Source organism: Toxotes jaculatrix, chromosome 19 (assembly GCF_017976425.1).
Source record: "Toxotes jaculatrix isolate fToxJac2 chromosome 19, fToxJac2.pri, whole genome shotgun sequence".
NCBI lineage: Eukaryota > Metazoa > Chordata > Actinopteri > Toxotidae > Toxotes > Toxotes jaculatrix.
In genome coordinates this window covers 17,337,497-17,357,364 of record NC_054412.1, presented here as the reverse complement: position 1 = coordinate 17,357,364, position 19,868 = coordinate 17,337,497, and the positions used below count along the sequence as shown (strand labels likewise).

Below are 19,868 nucleotides of genomic sequence, written 5' to 3'. Positions count from 1 at the left end.
CTTGTCTTTGGCAGGGTGGCGTGTTTACCTCCATCAGCAGCATATTAGTGAATGACAAGACCCCCCACTCAGACAGCAAACAGCTGATTCCCAACGTTTGGCCCGGTCTAAGCCTGATGTAAACACCCATTCCAGCTTAAGGTGAGTTGACTTCATGTTTCTCTGCATGTGGCCGTGTAGCTCTTCTCCACTGTCAATAAAAGCACTGCAAGTGGGTTTGACCGTCATTGTCAATGACAGTGTGCCTTCAGCGTAACAAGTGTTATAAGTCATTAGGCAAATTATTTGCTCTGCTCTACAATTTTACAACTTTACAAAAAGTGTAAATGAAGAGGAGAAAGAGGAGGCAGGCAGCTGTATGTAACTGCATGTGAATGTGATCATGAATGTGAATGGGCCCAGACAGACAGACAAACAGACAGGAAACTTTACGTGAAACAAAATATTTTATTTTCCAAACATAAACTCATTCATATTATGTACAGCATGAAAATATAACACATCAGACAGAATTTGAATGATGGCTGCAGACTCAACACAACTCATACAAATTCAAAAAAAAAAAAAAAAAAGATATCAAAATTTACAAAATATATAAAAGTGCTTGTGGAAGGAGGTGGAGTTTGTGGCAGCAGGACTGCCAGTTGTCTGTGAAACTCCTGATAAATGTCCATTTAAATAGAAAGTACTAGACGTGTTGTTCAAAACCATTAAATATATCAACACCCCAAACTCTCCTATAATACTGTCCACCCTTTGGTTTGGCTGTTGACCTCATACTATGGACACGTTGTCCATCGTGCACGCACACCTTTCTACAATCATATTAGGAAACTCAGCCACTTCTATCTCAGTGTAGTCCCCCTTCTTCACCAGGTACATGATAGGCAACGGGGCACTCTCCGACACCATACACCTGCGCTCGCCGTAGCCGTAGTTGCGCTTGGGCTGTTTGCAGCCTCCGGTGCACCTGAAGGCCTGGTAACCTGCCGGCTCAATGATCCAGTACTGCGTCCAGGTGAGAGCGCGGAAGTTGATAAAGTACTCTTCTCTGCAGCAGGTGTCTTTGTTTTGGTTGAGGTCACAGTCGCCACGAGAACTGAGGAGGAAATGATGAAGAAAGTAAGATGACATGTTCCAGTGAGATGACTACTACTGAGATAACACAGTTGGGGGGGGGCGTTGGCCTGACTCTCAGCAGGCCCAGAATCTCTTAGCTACACCCCTGCCTGTCACACAACTATCGAATAATAATATTAGATTTTTTTAGGAGGTAAATCAACATAAATTGGCCTCTATTCAGAGACAATATGTTCAAACATTACATGGGATCAGAACTTTAACATGTGAAAAACACCTAAATAAAGTGCACGTGCTTTTTGGATGCAGGCTCTTTGTTGATACCAGCCACTGATTTCTCAAAACCATTAGGATGAGTAAACTAACGCCCCTGTGCCACACAACTACAACCGCACTAATGAATGCGAGTGGTGACAGGTAAAAACAAAGAGGCCACGGGCTAATTGTCACACTGACACAATATCCTGTATATCAAAAGCTCGCGCCCTTACCCGTACTCTTCGAGGTTGAGTGTGTAGAGAATGAGCTCGGGCTTTCCCAAGGTGTTGTCCGTCTGCTCCTGGGTGGTAAAGTGGACACTCTTGGCCATCTCTGCCGCGTAGCTGCCAGGTCTCTCGCCCTCGATCCACACCTCCAGGTGCATAGGTGTCTTCTGCTGCGTCTTGGACCAATAGTGTACCGCCTGGGTCACATCAAAGCTCTTCCAGCCGGTCTCGTGAATGGGGATCAACCTGTGAACACGAGAGATAAGGACGATTAATTAAAAGGAGATGCAGCTGATATTTCCCGGTGAGGAAAACAATTGAATTATGTTTAAGATAACGCACAGCGGCCATGATAATGTAATTTCTCCTCACCGTGAGGAAAAGACCTCTTACCTCGAATCTACCAGCGATGTCCGGTTGGATCCGTTGGGCAGCACCTCCACCCAGTAGATGCTGACCCGGGCGTTGCTGACAGGACGGTGGTTCTTCCTCTCTACCGTGAAGCGCTTGTGGTAGTTAGCCCGCTGGTAGAGCTTCAGCTCCGCCATGGTCACCTCACTGTTATCCGGGATCCTCGCCTCCATGTCGAACACCATGCGATACCGGGTGGTGTCAGAGTACACATACTCCCCAGAAATGTCTAAAGCAGAAAACAATTTAAGTGTTTTAGTCGACTGTTTGTCTCGAGTACCTTAAAATGACTATTTTCTAAAGGAAATTTGGTGCGTAAAACAGTTTTTGCACACTGTCAGAATTACGCACGGAATAACCGTATTCAACTTATCGATGTGAGAGCTATTTTTATACTCATTCCTCCAATTCAAGTTATATTTATTTAAAATTATACATTTGAAAGGTCCTTACCTGCATTACCAGGGATTCCCCTCAGGATGCCCGCCAGGCTGGGTAGAGATCTGCGTCTCCTGCTGTGGTGCATCTTCAGCATGGACAAGTACTTATTTCTAACAGGCGCCGGAATAACCAGGTTCTCCAAATCCCTCTTATGGATTTTAGGAACTTCATCCAAGCCCAGTTTCTTCAGCAGCGCGTCCTTCATATCCTGATGCGTAAAAGCCTTGGCGAGACTGAAGAGAGCGCTGCACAGGACACAAACGCGGAGGAAATCCATGAGTAGAAACTTCAGTGTGATTAACTGCAGCACGGTAGCACAAGTCACACAGAGATAGACAGTGTCCTGGGGACACTTCTCCTGCCCCTTATATTGTTGCGGCCCTCCCAGTCGTTCGCACTTTGTCGATGGGGGCAGGGGACCCTTATCAGAACAAAGGTGCGACAATACAGCCCCATCCTAAACAGGATATCTAAGTGGCCATACTTCAAACAGCAACAATTAGACTCGAGTGGCATCCGTATTGTGGAGGTGTAATTTCACCATAGTTCCACTAAAACTATGCTTGATGTTGATGGCTTGTGTTCCATTTGATGCCAGAGTGAGGGTCTCAGATCTGCTCTTTACGGTGCAAATAAATCAGGTAATGTGGATTAATCTTGATTTGGGGAAAATCAGACAATCGAGTCAGGTTTTCATTGTGCATCTTATGTATGTATAGATTTGCTCAGCTATATATCTGAAGGCCAAATGTGTCATAAAGTTAAATTAGGTCTCATAGTGGTTCAAATCCCCTCTCAGAGGCCTTTCTGCTTAAACAAAAATGAGATTTGTGAGGGAAACACCAAAGAGTTTTTTTTTTTTTTGACAGAACTGTCAAACTTTAAATATTTGATATTAGCATTTCAAAAACCCACATTTGTAAAACCCCAACAAACCCATAACTTTAATGATTCTGTGTGACTTATTTTCCAATAAATCAGGAAGCAACTGAATAGCATTTTCACTGATGTGATTTATGAGCAGTCATATTAGTATTTACTTAGTTTAGTTGAATAAAATGAAGTGTTTTATTTGTCTTGAGACTATTATGTCTCTCAAATTAGAATATTGTCTTCCCCAGTCCATCCAAGCTGTGTCCTCTGCTGCTACACATGCGCTCCAGACAGACATCTCTTGACCCTGTGAACCTGAAGTGCCCCCTCTTCAGTAGCACCCTTGTCTACACACACCCCACACTCTGATGAGTACATTCCACCGGACGATGTCAGGCTGGGGCAGTCTGGCAACAGTCTGTCACACAGCGGGCTTATTTCTGCCTGGTGGCTGGAAAGCTATTTTGTCCAGCATAGGCAGAAGATGAGGACTAAAACCAGTCTGCCATCCAGTCTGTTCACTTTGGTACGAGTGTATACCAGGGGGTCGAGGAGGAAGTGGTGCATGGAGCTTTGAGGGAGGAGGGGGACCAGGGGATTAGATGTTTATTCCAAGCCCTGTCACCCATTCTTGGCCCTCTCCAGCAGATTAAAATTATTAGCCAAACAGACAGTTAATCCAAGGGCCGGGGGGCCGGCGTGGATGTGGATTGGGGCAGGCTCTTCACAGGTTGGTGATTATCTGATTCCATTGCGAGGATTTGCCTTGCCTTTTTTGTCACACAAACATTAGAAGAGGGGTGCTCTCACTGGCTGCCCAGAAGGCCCTGCCTGTGGTTGTGTATTGGGCTGTGTTTGCTTAGAGATGTCAGACAGACTGAAGGGACACACAGGAAGAGCAAATGACAGATGACTGCCAGACCTGCTCACTCCAGCTACAGCCTGCAGCTCACAAAGAGGACAAATTATTAATTAGTGCTGGAGAGTGCTGTTACCACACTATGACAAAAACCTCTATGTGCGGTACAATCACAGGATGTATTACTAAAACATATTTCTCAATGTGGAAAAAAAATCAGAACATCCAACTGCATATGTACCAGTATTGTGTACACATGTAAGTTAAGGCCTCTAACATTATTACAGGGTTATGACAACTACTTTATTATATTTTAGATTTTAAATTCTTAAATACAGTTTTATCACAAATACACATTTACTCTTCTTTGCAAGTGTCTTTAATGCAACGGTTTCAAATATTTATAAATTATTGAATAAATAAATATATTTGCAACTGCACAAAAACATTAAGAAATTTATTTTGTACATGTGTAGTCCAATCATTGGTCTTATATTTAATTTTTTTCATTGAGGGAGGGAAGGTCTCATGATCTTACAAAATTATTGCCGGAAAACAAAAATTAAATCATGAGATACTTTAATTAATATTATTTTTTTCATTAGTTTATGTGACTGGGACAGTATTTATTAAGTAAACACTAATAAACAGAGAAAATGCAGTAAGTGAGACAGAGTTTGCCTAATGTTTATCCACTGGCCCCAGCCAGGTGTTAAAAAGGGACCTTTAAAATAGAATAAAACTACATGTCTTATAAATATAACATACACAACATAACACACAACTCATGCTCGAGTTTCACACACTTAAGAAACAGAATGCTTCAACGCAGATTCACCTTCAAAGCCCACAGGTAAGGTCCAAACTGGTCTATCAGATTGTCTGATGTCAGAATCATCAGTGCAGACATGTAAATTCAGAGCACATCTATTGTCCGGTCCAGCCAAAGGCCAGTCTCAGTGCCTGTTCTCCAGAGCCTGAAATGCATAGGCCTGTGCTCTCGTTCCCTGACATTACAACCCCTAATTCGGGAAATTAAGATGCCCTTTGTGTGATATTTCTCAGTCTTTCTTCCTTCCCATGCCAATGAAAGCCAAGCGGCCTAGTTCAAAGCTACATCTGATGCTCTGAGGTGCCATTTCTTTTCAATCAAAGGCCAACAAGCTCCCACAATCAACAACACAGGTGTTAATTAACATCCACCCATTTGCATTCAAAAGCAGTCCAATTTATAGGTCATTCCCTTCCATTTGTGAAACATGAAATCCCCTTTGCTTTAAAAAAAAAACCTGCTGTTTGTAGTAGACCAACTTCAAAAAAAAAAAAAAAAGTTTAGAGATGCCTTCAGGAGGAAGCACAGGCTGCAGTTTGGTTGTTTTCCATGAGGTTTGCACATTATATTACAGCATCTCATTATAGACGTCTCCCTGGGAACCAGGCGGAGCTGCTGCCTGCTCCAGAAAGTCAATATTGAACTTGTGTTGGTGGGCAGCGCAAATTCCTCATTATTCACATGGCTGTATTGTCAGCGACTTCCTGAGCTACTATTGCCTGCTTTATCTTAACATCAAATATTTGGGGAAATGAACCACTCTACTTTGCACCTTAATGGCCCATATAAGCTTTTTTTTTTTTTAAGTATACACTGCAAGTCTGGATCAGATCCATCGAGCTGGCTGCCAATAATCATTGATGAGTCTGTCAGAAGGGGAAAGCGCTAGACCTGTGCAAGGACAAAACAATTATTGCTCAATGGCCTCCACATCTAGACAAAGTACAGGACAGTCTAATTGCATTTCACACAGCTAATGACAGGCCAATCAGTGCAGAGACAGAGGGTTTAATCCCAGCAGTGGAGACTTAACCCAATAGGATCAGACATGATTAGATAGGACTAACAATAAATATTTTCATTAACTTTTAATTAATCGATATAGGGGAAACTAGTGTGCGTGGTATGTGATAATGGAAGGCGGATAAACACAATTATAGGAACGAAATCCAAAACTGCTGAAAGTATCTTTATTGACCATAATGTGTGATAATTTCTGTGGCTGAGAAAATGTAATAAATGGTTGAAATCAATATATACAGTGGGTCCAAAGGTCTTAGACTACAAGTCAAGATGCTGCTATTATGCTCTTGTTTTCGAAAGCAGTAGATTTTTTCTCATTACAAATAATATCAGAATAACTATGTCAGTGAAAAGCTGAATCTTTGAAAAATACACATGAATTTCAGAATATCTTAGTATTTTGTTTGTCCCTCTCTTGTTTCAACGACAGCACTCGAGCTGCACACCCAGCGTGATTTGAAGATGTTTGAAATAATTTCTTGTGGTGTCACAGTGTGCTCGGCTTTCTCAGTCTTCAGGTGTCCCCCATAAGTGTTCAGTGTGGTTGAGGTCAGGTGACTGTGGAGGGAAGTCTGTGACAGTCAGGACTCCTTGGTCCTCTTTGGTCTTCTTCTTCTCGCAAAGATTTGAGGTGTGTTTGGGGTCATTATCCTGCTGTAGTATTAATCCTTCTGCACAGAGATGCAAACCAGAGGGTGCAGCATGCCTTGGTGTGGGTGTAGTCATTTTGGTGCAGGTGTCCAACTCCAGAGGAGGCAATACTTGAATATTCCCACCCCCATGTTTGACTGCAGGTTTGATACACTACAGTATCATTCTCTCTCCTGTTTGTCTCCTTACATTCACCCTTCTGATACTGCCATAAATCTCAAATTGAAATGCTGGTTGTGAAATGCTGGTATTTCAGATGACCTCTCAGAGATCTCAGAGAGACTAAGCTTGATGTGGGATGAATGGATGCATGTATGTTTGTGTACGCCGCTTTAAACAGTTGCAGGAAGACGTTCCGTACACCAGAGGGCGCCACAGTAGTGTTATTAAAGCAGCTTTAAAGGGAACATCCACACTAAAAACAGTATTCATATTGAAATCAGGTACGCTGACGTCAAAGTTGTATTAAATAGACAGCTGTCTTCCCCCTATCAAGATTTGGATCGATAGCCTTTGACTGATTTATTTCTCTACTGCATTTTTATTTCCTTTGTTATTTCCTCTAGTCTATAACTGCTTGTCCGTTTGGCATTTATTATTTATTTTAATTGATTTTATTTTCCTTTTTATTTTGTTTTTTAAAATATTATTCTAATACATTTCTTCAAATAGTTTAGAAGACTATATTTGAAAGAGATGACAAATATAGTTTATAATAGTAAATGTAGTTTTATTATGTATTCTGTGATTTTGCTTTTTTTGTAATGGTTCATTATTTACTGTCATGACATCAGCAGCTGAACTTCAATTAAACTTATTCATGTCTGATGAAAAGAGCCACCTGCACTGACTCCAACCACTCCATTTATTTAAATAGAAAACATTTTATCCTAGTCTGCTCTGGTCAGATCAAAACGTTGGAGAAAAAAAATGGCTACCACACCCATTTACAGTGTGTACCATTAAACTATATATCTATCGGTTGTATAATGAGAGATATGATAAACCATTGTGAAGATGTGAATTTGATTTTAGAGTGGATTTTTCCTTTGATCAGATGACCTGGTTCTGCAGTGCCACACAGTGTCATAAATGTTGTGCAACAAAGAGAAAGAGCAAAGACATTTTCTCACCTTTGCTGTTATTGTGTTGTTGTGTACCGTTGCTCGTGTACTTACTTACACAGAGGATAATTCCAAACCAACATAATCAATCATCTCAGTGGTTACACATTGTAAAATATATAAACTGTTGTTTGGCTGGTTGTGATAAACAGTCATGCCAAGACAGCATGTGTCAAATTACATCTTGGTCACCATCAAAATACAGTTTATTGGACACAGCTTGCATGTTAAGTTGTTCTGTACGTTCTCATTTCATCACAGTCTCTTTGTGCCTTTCTTCTTCCTGGCACTGAAAAAGGATTGCAGCAAGAATACATTTGAATATTTTCCTAAATGGAAAAGTATATTATTTTATGTTGGTCTGTGCTGGTGTGCAGTAAACAGAAACACACGCATAAACACTCACAAAGCCTCTATCTCTGGCTTCCCACCCCCTGAGGTTCAGCTGCTACGTAGGCTGTTAATCATTAATAGATGTACTTTTAGCAGCGATAGGCACCACACTTCAAAAGGATAGGACATTTCCACACAAGAGATGATAATAAGTTCAGAGTAACACACTGTAAAACCTCACACACTGGTCTTGTATATGTCATCAAATGGTTATCTAATAGAGCTGGATTATACTGTTACCTATCACTTTTCTTGTAATACTGTGATAGTGAGCTTTGTGATAACATTCAGGGTCTGACTACTATGTGAGGCAGCTGAACAGGTGGGGAAAAAAAAGCATGATCGATCCTAATTCATCGAGGACTGTCTGTGTGACTCATCCACCGTATGGATCTGAGTTTGATCCTCACATGGCGATCCGTGCACATGACAAGTCTGACTCACTCCTGATGCAGGAACAATCATCAGAAAATCCTGTTCTAGCCTACAGGCTGGTTTGTGGTTAGTTTGCTCTTAACCTCAATCCTCTCTCACCTGTGTGAACAGTGACAGAGGCAGAAAATCCTGGACAAACTTGACACACCTAGATGTTGTGACCCTGCAAGGATCCTGTAGTCAAAGAAACACGAAACACTGTTCTCATAGTTGCTATTTCTGGTGTCATCCATGAAGGTGTGATGCAATTTAGTTGATGAAGTCAGTGTGTGGGCATGTGGGCATACAGTGCTATTCTTATGCACATAAACAAGCTTCATGAGTCAGTTTTGTAGGCAGGGAACCATAACTTGCCATAAAATGTCAGAATTTTCAAGTTTATTTGCATTTATGCAATACACAGGCCAGCTTGGCAAGGCTGTGTGATTGTGGCCCACTGCAACAACTATCAGGTCTCTGCACAGGTTATACTGACGCACACCACTGAGTTATATATCCACTGTTTCGCAGTCAGTTAAAGGGACAGCAGTCATTGTTATTCCAGTGTGAAGGGAATGTGTTCTCCCCGCACCACGCCACCAGCAGACTGACAGACAGCCCGCAGTTTCCATTCACAATATTGACAGCCCCCACCACGGCGCACCCCCCCCCCCCCCAAACACACACCACCACCACCCCCTCCGCACAGCAGATGCTCTGACGGGCGCCATGATGATGATCTGGGATTTTGCCTGCAGCAGCAACCAGAGATGCTATAACGCTGAGAGGATCCGCTGCCAACTCTAAGGGAATTGACGGATTCGCACTGAAGCACAGCAAAGATGGCGGATTTGGGAATTCGGAGGTGTACGCATGCGTGGAAGTTGGAAAATATCCACATATTTCGTAAAAATGCCACACATGAAGGACTGTAAACGTATCGCGTGGCAGCTAAGACATTTTTAATCGAGTGACATAGAGGTAAAGGATTTTACGAAGGTCTCTGAGTTGTGTTTTTAGCGTGTACAAGCAGCGTCGCGAGCAAAGCGTCCATTTGTGACTCATTCATATTTTATGACCGGGCCTCACTTCCCACAATCCAGCACGACGTTACGGATAGCGCTGTCTACTCGCCTGTCTCTCCCGTCGACAGTCTCTGGCAGCAAGCTGCTGGTAGCTTGACTGTGCAAAGACGGCAAGAAGCGACCGACCGACCGACCGGCGGCGGAGGAAGTCAAGGCAAAGGAAAGGACAGGGGGGAATTTAGGCTGTGTCCCGTATTTGGAATAAGCAAGACTGTAGACCACAGCTTTCCTCTTGACGTGAAACGAGTTCCTCTTTAACCTTCAAAAAGGACCCTCATTTTTGACGGCTAACTTACGGGCTGAACTCCTGAACTAACCATCGTTTAGAACTGTGAAGAAACTAAAGACACATTTGGTTTCTGGACGAAGAATGGGATTTAAAGAACATATCTGCCAGCACTGAGTTGTGAAAACAAGGGGATATTTTCCAGTTGGATAAAAATAATAATAACCATACCGTCGGAACAGGACGAATTCAGTTACTCTTTGTTAACACTGTGTATATTTTATGTCAGTTCCTCGGAAAAATGGGGCAATGATGGGATTTAGGGACGGAGAAAAGTATCTTCAACGTTAGCTCGCTAGCTAGCCAAATAGCTTACCTAGCAGGCTGCTAACTAAAGCCTGTGTCGCCCTTCCATTCCTGGAGCAGAGGGGCGCTGGGGCTTTGTAGCATTGCAGATCTGCCTTGCATTTTTGGGTTGCTGCAAGAATGGAGAATCCCAGATATCTGCCACAACAACTCAGGGGAATCTGTTGAACCGCATCGACTCGATTATTTTCCATTTTCTAACACAGAGGAGACCAGAAAGTTCCAGTTAACGTTGGGATTTCATCAAAATCAGCCGACCCGGGGCAGACAGGGTCTATAATTCTGACTACTTCTTTTCTTATGTACCCTGTGGGGATAGGTATTATAAAATGGGGAAATGCTGCTCGTCTCATCCACCTCCCAGATACTGGATCTCGAGAGGGAGATCATGAATGGGTCGGGTTTAACGCGGAATTAGCCCCGGCATGCCCTCTATTTAAAGTTTTATTCTTTTCGAGACATATTCAAGGTGAGAAAACTTCTTTACAGGCCCCTCAGCGCTAACTAACAGGCCGAGGAGGTGTTTGCTCACCCACCCTCACCTCCTCCATCATCATTACTTCAAAAACCAACAAGCCGGAATAATGTCGGGAGAGGTGCGTTTGAAGAAGCTGGAGAAGCTGCTCCTGGACGGACCAGCTCAGTCCAATGGCCAGTGCATGAGTGTGGAAACGCTGCTGGATATCCTGGTCTGCCTCTACGATGAGTGCAACAACTCCCCGCTCAGGAGAGAGAAAAATATCATGGAGTTTCTGGACTGGGGTAGGCAAGCTTATTATTATTTTTTTACTTCTTCATGTTTGGCCTGTGCATTCAGCCTCCCTGTCTTTTTGGTAAGATGATAGGCTAATAATGTTGGTGGTGCAGTGGCCCTCCCTTCCCCATCACATTCCTTTTATAGTAGTAGTGGGGCTCTGTTGGCCTGCTCTCTCCTCACTCAAACACTCCCCGAAACTAAAAGCAAGGCCAGTTTGTTCTTGTGTAGTTAAATGTTTTATATGTTTTGGAAAAGCATATTACACGACAGCATGCTGGAGTTACTAGAACACAACAGAGGACATGTCGAAAACAGATAAGCTGTAAAAATGGTGGCACCAAGTTGACAGCGAGAAGGAGAAACCAAGTACGCAGAAGGACATTAGCTATAATGAGGAAGATCTCACACAGAACCACTTTAAGTTTTGATATAAAGTCAGGAAGGATCTTATAAAGATGTCATCACCTCCGGGCCACCATTTATTCTCATGAAAGTGCACTCTGAAATAAAGTGGATGCCTTTCTTTCATTGCACCAACCCTCTTCAGTTCTGTCTGGTTTTCACAACTACTTTGCATGTCAGTTTGTTTTCCTTTTTATGGGTGTGTAGCTGAAAGCTTGTTGATAACCTACTAGAAGTCAGATAGATGTAATAAAGTAAAACAGCTGTGTTGTATTACCATCTGCTGCATATAGATCATTTGTACAGTATAAATGTTTAATTGGTTTATAATGAGGAGCGAGGTTTGGGTCAGGAGTTTTGTAACTTTTCCAGTCCTCTTGGTTAAAGCAAGGTTAGAAAAAACAACACACAGGAGGCAGGAGGACCACACACACACAAACAACTCAATCATTTGTGCAAAAGCACTGTGTGTGTGTGTGTGTGTGGCATCGGGGGTTTGGTTTGTGCATGAAGCAGGAATGTGAACAACTCACCTTTTTTATCTGGCGCAGAGGCCCAGCTAGCTGCCGGAGCATGCCTGGCTGGCCTGCTTGTCCTTTAAAGCCCTGAAAGAAGCAGCACTTTGAGGCAGAGCAGGAGCAGATCATTCCCCTGGATCAAGGCAAATTCATATAACAGCAGGCAATAAGAAAAAAAAACAAGTATAACGGAAAGAAAGTGCAGTTTGGCATATTTGCTCGCACCTTTTTTCTTATTTTATTGCTGACAGTTTAAACTACAATGTTAAACAGGCCACAGTTTGGCCCATTCTAGAGTGGCAGTGTCAAAGGCAGACAGGATGGCAGTTAAATCAGTCAAATGGTGGTAAATTTTGGCTGTGGCTGCTAAGTTGGTCAACCCCACCAGCCACCATCTGGACAACCAATTCTGTGCTAAATATGGAGCTATACTGGCTGGTAAAATACTGGAAGTGGCTGGATTTGGTGATTTTTGTGTGGGTTTAAAGAGGTACTTTCCTCTCAGTCCAAAGACTTACCCAACTGTGTTTATTTATTTCACATGTATTGTTTTCTTTAGAGCACTCTATTTTTTGCCCCAGTTGCTAGTCCAGGGCTGATCTGCTGCAGAAAACCAGCCCATACAGCTGGCCTGGCAACAATGCCGGTGTGCCCTGGCCTTTAAGGAGAGGTGCCCTGTGTGTGGATGCCAAGTGGTGACTTCATCCTGACATTTCCCTGTGTTGACATTAGAAACTCTGACTGAGCTCAGCCAGACACAACACACAACATGTATATGTGTCCAGGCTCTCATAGCTGTGTAGAGGTCCCATGTTGCTGCTTTGTTGTTCTCTGCTTCAGAGGTATTTGTATTAGAAACGTCCAGCTTCCACAGTTAATATTAATGAGTTTACTTGAATTGCAGAGTTTGTACCTAGAAGTCAGTGAAGCTGAAGTCATGTAAAGGAAATTAATGATTATCTTCACCACTTAGCCCTGCTACAAGAGCGCTTAGAGAGCCTTTGCTTATGTCAGTTGGTGTCTTCTCCAAAAAGCATATTGTGTTTTACTTAATTTAAGATTCAAAAATGAAAAAGTGATGTTGTGCCACAAACCTGTTTTTTGGTTAAGGCGTTTATGTGCTTCATCAGTAGTCAAAAACAAACACTGAGCCATAGGCACCTGTTCAGACCTGGTATTAACATGCACCCTGGGTGATCTGATCACAAGCGGACAGCTTTAAGTACAGGTGTGAATGCTCCTGAGACTCATTGAGGACATCCTTTGTGTGAGCTGATTGTATGTACTTATTCCTAAACAAATACAAGCTGTACAAATCCTGTAAACTGGCTTTGTCCATGATGTCTGAAAATTTCAAAATGCCCACAGAGAAATATTATGAGTGTGTCAAACATCACACGCCGAGCAATAGACCCAGTCTGTGTTGTATTATTATGATTAACTGCTTCTTCTTTTGCTTTCTGGTAGACTAGGCACTTGCATTGCTACCTCTGGTTAAAAATAACAATGCATTTTGGTCTTTGCAGACAGAACTGACATGCGTGTTTATTTGCATATAGAGCAGTGAAGTGAGGTCTCATCACATGTGGTCACTCAAGATGCATGTGGGGACGGAGACTGCTGTACTGAGGAGTATATTTCCATCTTTTGGGAAGGGATGAAATGACTTTCTCTTGGCATGATTTTAGCATTGCGATAACGCACGTCCACGAGTAGAGCACACCTCTGTGGTGTAGCATCAACAAAAATATGGTATAATAGAGGTCAAGTCTTGTCTTGTCCTCTAAAGTGTCACCACTCCCATGTTTTCTTGGCAGAGCACCCAGACAGAGGGTCAAAGGAAAAAGCACACCTGTTACACATGCAACATGTTTTGTAGTAGATTGACAATTACAAGCTAAATATTAGCTGAAGAAGTGATACAATACCATTATGGCCCTATATTTATACGTACCAGCAGAGCGAAGGAGTGCACGTGACCGACTGTATCCTATAAAAACCAGATTGGCTCAGACAGATAGCGTTAACACATACTCAAAACACAGTTTAATCCTACATGCAGAAAAATGGTTCAAGATGGGCCCCATGAAACCTAAGACCTCTCTGACTTGTCAGTGATCTGGCTTTGTCAGCCGCTCAGAGGCTGCCTCTGCAGCTGCAGTATGCTCTGAGAAAAGAGATACATCATCCTACCTCAGTCGCTGGGTCTGTGTACTTTCATGATACAGCGGCACGGCCGTGACAAAGGTGCAGCCATGTTCCCTTTTCTTCCTCAGAATATATATGAGCCAGAGAAGAGGACAAACATTTGTATTGAGTTTGCTTTTCTTGTTGTTTGGTGACCTCATTCCAGCTGAAATAGAGACCCCTACATGACCCGCAGCCACGGGGGAAATGAACACGGGAAAGTACGTTGTATCCTGACTCCACACATACTGTATACCCGCACTCACCGTGTCCACCAATATCACTGGCTTGGGCCTCTTCTTGTATTTGTACTCTTACAACCTAGCCTGCGACATTTACTGTAAGCCTGCCAACCTCTGTCAGCATCTGACTTATTTTGTCATTTAATCATGTGTTTTCAGTTAAAATGAGGATTTCCACTGTTTTATGTGGCTACGACTCTTGCAATCATTTCTCTTAGATATCCTGTTTTCCTACTTTTCTCCCCTAATTTCCTGCTTTTTTTGGTCTTAATCTTCTTCCCTGTTTTGGGAAATGGATTGCGGGGCAGCTGAATGAAAACGGGCAGCCATGCCAGCCCACAGTTGGCAAACGGGGGGTGAGGGTGGGGGGGCAGCCTGACCTTGTCTCGATCCAGACTCGGTGTTAGCTGCAGTGGCCAGCTGTTCAGCTGCAGCTGATGTGTGCTCCACCCTGCAAAGCTTTCATTGGCAGCATGCCTCACACACTACTCACAGCAAAGACTGATCTCACACACACACACACACACTTATTATTGTGGTTTTGCCGAACTAGGATATCTCACAGTGCACAGACTGGAGTCCCTCCCTGCTATTCCCACTATTGAACAGACTCGAGAAGCTGCCATTACGCCTATAAGAATTTGAGTTGTGTTGCTCCTAAAGAAGAATTTTTGTGTCACATGGTGTTAGATTCTGCTCAGAGGTCAAGTCCACTCCACCAAAAACAAACAGCCCTGTATGCAAAGCTATGTCTTCAAGCCTCTGACTTCACACCACCACTACAGTAATAAAGACCACAATGCTTAGACCAGGTCAAGCTAACGGATTGCTAGCTGCTTTGCCAGTGATGTTGTAGCAGTAACTGCAGCAGCATCGCTGATGTTACACAGTGTGCCCTGTTCAGGTGGAGATTGATCAGGCAGGAAATGTACTCTAGTGCTTTTATTTTTGGCAGCCAAGAAAAACAGAGTGGAGAGTTGACTGTGAAGCAGTGCCTTCTGGTGTTTTGGTCGTGACCAGGACTGTGTGGTTTTAGATTATAATTAACCCATGAAGAAAATGAAGTTACAGATATAGCTGCTGTTGATAACAAGACTGTGGTGTTTAAGTTCTTTTCAGGCATCTTTGGATCAATTCTTTGAAAAGGAAAAACTCAAATTTGAGTTACTTGTGGTCTGTATCAGTAATCTGTATCATCAATAAACCTTAATGTCAATATTAGAATCAGACCTTTAAATCCTATATGGCCTGGAATCTCTCCGGACATCCTTGTTACCCCTCTGGTTGTTCTGCCATTTCCTGGCTGGCTGTCCGGTGGCTGCGGCGGGCACAGAGAACAGGAAGGAACCACAAGGACTCAGAGAGCTAGTCCGGACCCAACGGGTACATGATGTCATACGGGGAAGTGGGACAGCTGTATCTCATTGTGTCATTGTGTACTCTGTGGCTCACTCGTTTCCAACATTTTGGTGTTGTTGGGGAGGCGCAAGGTCACCAGCATGTTTATTTCCTTGTTGGTGGATTCCCCCCTTTCACACGAGCTCAGATGTTTGGTCGCTCACGTCAACACTCATAAGCTCTTTGAGTCTTTATGTTGCGTACACACACACACACACACACACACACACACACACACACACACACACACACAATGCTTTTTCTATTGTCCTGAGTGGACTCACAAACAATCAGACATAGCAGAGGGGTCCATGTAGATCCTCAACTCTAATGGTGTCCGCTGCTTCACACCAGAGTTTAGTATCCCAAAGGGAGCGGTCCAGCAGCCACTTACGCTTTATGATGCTCTTCCTGCCCTCCACATTTCATTTACTCTTAGCCCAAATTAAAACCCTGCAGCGTTTAAAACAAACCTGTCAGAAGAAGAACATGAAGACAAATCATTTATTGGAGTACGCGATTGAGGCAGATTCAACTCAGAATGGCTGGAATCTGTTCTACAGTGTCCAGTATGTCTTGACAGGCCCTACTATAGCTGAAGCCCCCCAAAATTCCCACAATTCCCATAATGCAAATCAAATCAATAGTGTCCTTCAAGAGACTCTCCATTATCCCAGTTCCACACTTCAGTTTATAATGCCAATTTTCTATTAAAAATTTTAGCCAGTCCAGATAACCCTCAGGGTTTTTTTTCTCAGACTTTCAAAAGCACCCTACATAGCCACAGAGGACGGCATACAGCAGTGACAGCTGAGCAGTGCTGCCTATGATGAATGCTCTGACCTTGGTGGAGCACCCCTTTTAAAAGCTGTAGTAACTGTTAGATACCAGCAGTTAACTATGTCTGTCTGATAAGAGCGGTCACCACTCTTGGACAAAGCCTGACTGACAAGAAATCTACAATTTTTTAAAAAAGAATATTTAAGTTCTAATGGCACGGCTAATGAGGTGCGTTTAATTAATAAATAGACCAGTCCTTTGAGTGCAGTCAGTGTATCTTTGATAGCTACCATGGCATAGTTGGAGTCCATGCTGAGGATTACCTGGACTTTTGCCAGGATAACACGTGAATTTGTGCGTGGCATTTTCAGCATCAGAATATTCACAGGTGGCCTTTAAAAAACACTTAGTCAATCTGTCTGGGAGCTTTTGTAGGCAGAGAAATGCCTGCTGCTAATTGTGATGTGTCATCAAAAAGTGGCAGGGGAAGGGTTGGCTTCCTTTCTCCGTCTCCCAGAGGACACACTGCAGCGCAGGTCATTAGCCTGCCTCTCAGGACCCTCGGGATCTGACTGCAAATGCCCCCCCCCCCCTTCCCCTTTCTCTCTTTTCTTCACCTTCACATCTTGTCTCATTGCTTTCTTCTTTTCTTTTTCTGCCTCATTTTTCCTCTGCAGTGTCTGCTGGCTGGGTTTGGCTGACCTCTTTGCTCAGCTGTCTGTCCGTCACTTCAGAGACTGTTTACAGATCAAATGAAAATGAAGCTGCTCAGTTGGCTGCTTTTTAGCTCATTATAATGTTTGTTTTCCCACTGCAGCTTTTCAAAATACGTCCACCTCTGTTGGATGGACTCATTTTAGCATGAAGCACACACCATGTACTTGCATAAGCACAAGTTACGTCATCATTTAAGGCTTGTCAGGAATCACTGTGACTTATATGGATTTATTTGGTAGTGTACAAAATATAAGTACAACCTCAGCCAGTGCATTTACTTAAGTAATTGTCGCAAATATCAAGCTCTTGGCATTAACATCCAAAGTGACTATGATTTCTAGGAAATTAGAAGAGGCATTAGTGCTGCTTCTAAGACTTTCAGTGTTTGTAAATGTGTTGTTCTGTACATACAGAAGGAAAAATGTTGGTCGCTTTCCTTGTAATGACTCTTCAGCTCAGAGGAGCAATTGGCAAGTCTTCCTTTTCATTTGTGAACCAAGTCACGCCACAGACAGAGCAACATTGTTTTCTCACAAGATTTTTTTTTTTGTGTTGTCAAAGGGTTTTCTACCCGTCCACTCGTTCAACTGAAACGATCCCACGGCCAACTGGCGAAGGCGCTTGCTCGCATAGTTTTGTCTCTTCCCGTACTCACTGAACTGGGAGTATGGGAAGAGACAAAAGTAGCGTAGTGAAGGGGACTGCATCCACACTGGTCTTACTGAGCAAGATTTAGAACAAAGCCAATTCAAAACATCACAGAGAAATGGAGAAATGCACATCAGGAGCATGCCTCCCTTTCTTCATTCATAAAACGGTATCAAATCCATAGTAATTACAGCAGCAGATAAAAGGAATATTCCTAAAAATGTATGCTTGTTGATCTTTATGTCTGTTGTAGTACAAAGCCTCTAAATGATGATACATTGATTCTCTTGTTGTATTGTTGTCTGTATCGTGATACAGATAGATATATGTGTGTGTGTGTGTGTGTGGATATATATATTTCTGTAGTATTTCTAAAGGAATTGATTTTCTTTGTTATACCAGTCCTTAAAAGAGGAGAGTTATAAATTGATTTCTTGAGAAGGCAAATAACTTTAAATTTGAAATACGATGTAAGTGCAGCCCATTGTTTCCCATATAAATCTATCAGCAAGGGAGTGTGCCTGCTGCCTGACCCTCCACTGTCTCCGACCCCTGGATAAAACCTATTAGCTGCTCCTAAAACCAGAGCCTTCAGGGGCCGCGTCAGGGCAGCAGTTCCTAAATAACACGGAAGAAAACTGCAGCATGTGACCCTCTCTGGCCCTTTGGTTTTCTTCTCCAGTTCCTTCTCTCCTCCCTTTGCTCTTTTCTATCACAGGATGTTTCTCTGACATGCAGAGAAACAGCCAGGCAGTTTGGCATGAAACCCCAGCTGTGGTAGTATGGGGAGATGCCAAGGAATGCAATTCACCCCTGCATGTCTCTACTTGAGGCTTGTTCTCGCTGTTAGCAGGGAAATTATGTTTACTTTATTTATTTTGTAATTTAGAAGTTTTTGGACTTAAGGTTATTGTGGATGTCTTTGGCAGCCTGTTCCTACGTTTCATCTATTTTCTGTTGGTCCTGTTGTTTTGTGGTATCTGAATGTAACTTCCCATCAGCTTTAGTGCAGGACCGGTTAGCATTCATTTTAGATGCTCATTCCAGCCAGTTAGTCATCCATGTTTGGTGCTTCTGTCATATTTTATTGATAGGGATGTTGTTCATTGCTCACTGTAATGTCTCTGCCTCTGCTATTATGCTTTGACTGCCTTTCACTTTGATATGCCAGTCACTGGCTTGTCTGATTTTGCATCATAATGCATCATCACCTTTATTACATTGATTTCAGTAGCTTGTAAATTGTTGAAATCTTTGTATATGGTTTTGTGCTAAAAAAAAAGGTAGACATTCATTGATATCAAATTAATACTTTCATTAAATCTTAAACTGAAGCTTATGCTTTAGGCGCAGAAATCTGAAAAATCAAGACAGAGCTCCAGAACTCTGATTGCGACTGTTTTATGTCCCCTTTGCATGTGCTGTAGCCAGCGTGTCCCCTGGCTGCATTGAGGAGAGGGCTCAGCTGTGTGTGCTAGAAGTGCTGACTCAGGCCCCAGCCCCTCATAGCCGGGCTGCCTGTGGAATTTGGAGCTGAGGTGCAATGTTCGGGGAGAACAGCAGCTGTTTAGATGAGGCCAGGTCTGCCTCTTTGTCCACCAGTGCCACCCGCCCCATTCACTCTCCCTCTCTGTCTGTCTGTCAGCTTCTGCTCTCTCTCTTGCTCCCATTGTTTAGGTCTGTGTCACTCTGTCAATATGCTGTCTCCTCCATTCACTCAGTCTTCATTGCTCTCATGCGCTCTGCAGTGCCTCGCACCTCTTGCTGGTTATTTGGCCTTCTTTGTCTCAATATCGTCTCTCTCTTTTCCTCTCCCCTATTCTGTTTCTTTCCCTCTTTTATTTCCTTTGCTTTCTCCTCCTGTCCTCTCCCTCCCCTTCCTGCCTCTCCTCTGCCCCCTCCCTCACTCCCTTCTAGACTGCTGTATCCCAGCTTTGCCTAGTGACAGGGAAGGCT

At 43.1% G+C, this 19,868-nt stretch overlaps 2 protein-coding genes across 7 annotated transcripts in view; one reads left to right on the top strand and one right to left on the bottom strand.

Moving 5' to 3' along the window:
- Positions 1 to 774: 774 nt before the first annotated feature.
- lft1 (lefty1) lies at positions 775 to 2,694 on the bottom strand. Its single transcript, XM_041064786.1, has 4 exons — positions 2,430 to 2,694; positions 1,959 to 2,205; positions 1,572 to 1,811; positions 775 to 1,099 (listed from the first exon to the last, which is right to left on the bottom strand). The coding sequence occupies exons 1-4, from the start codon at positions 2,692 to 2,694 to the stop codon at positions 775 to 777; spliced, it is 1,077 nt and encodes a 358-aa protein (XP_040920720.1).
- A 7,098-nt stretch (positions 2,695 to 9,792) lies between these two features.
- Positions 9,793 to 19,868, top strand: part of cdc42bpab (CDC42 binding protein kinase alpha (DMPK-like) b) — a 68,359-nt gene continuing 58,283 nt past the window's right edge. For 5 of the 6 annotated variants that reach the window (XM_041063862.1, XM_041063865.1, XM_041063863.1 and 2 more), the window contains exon 1: positions 9,793 to 11,025. In XM_041063862.1, the coding sequence (XP_040919796.1) occupies positions 10,848 to 11,025 (178 nt within the window). In that variant the 5' untranslated portion in view covers positions 9,793 to 10,847. The remainder of the gene's footprint in view (positions 11,026 to 19,868) is intronic. The other variant, XM_041063864.1, reaches the window with a different exon arrangement.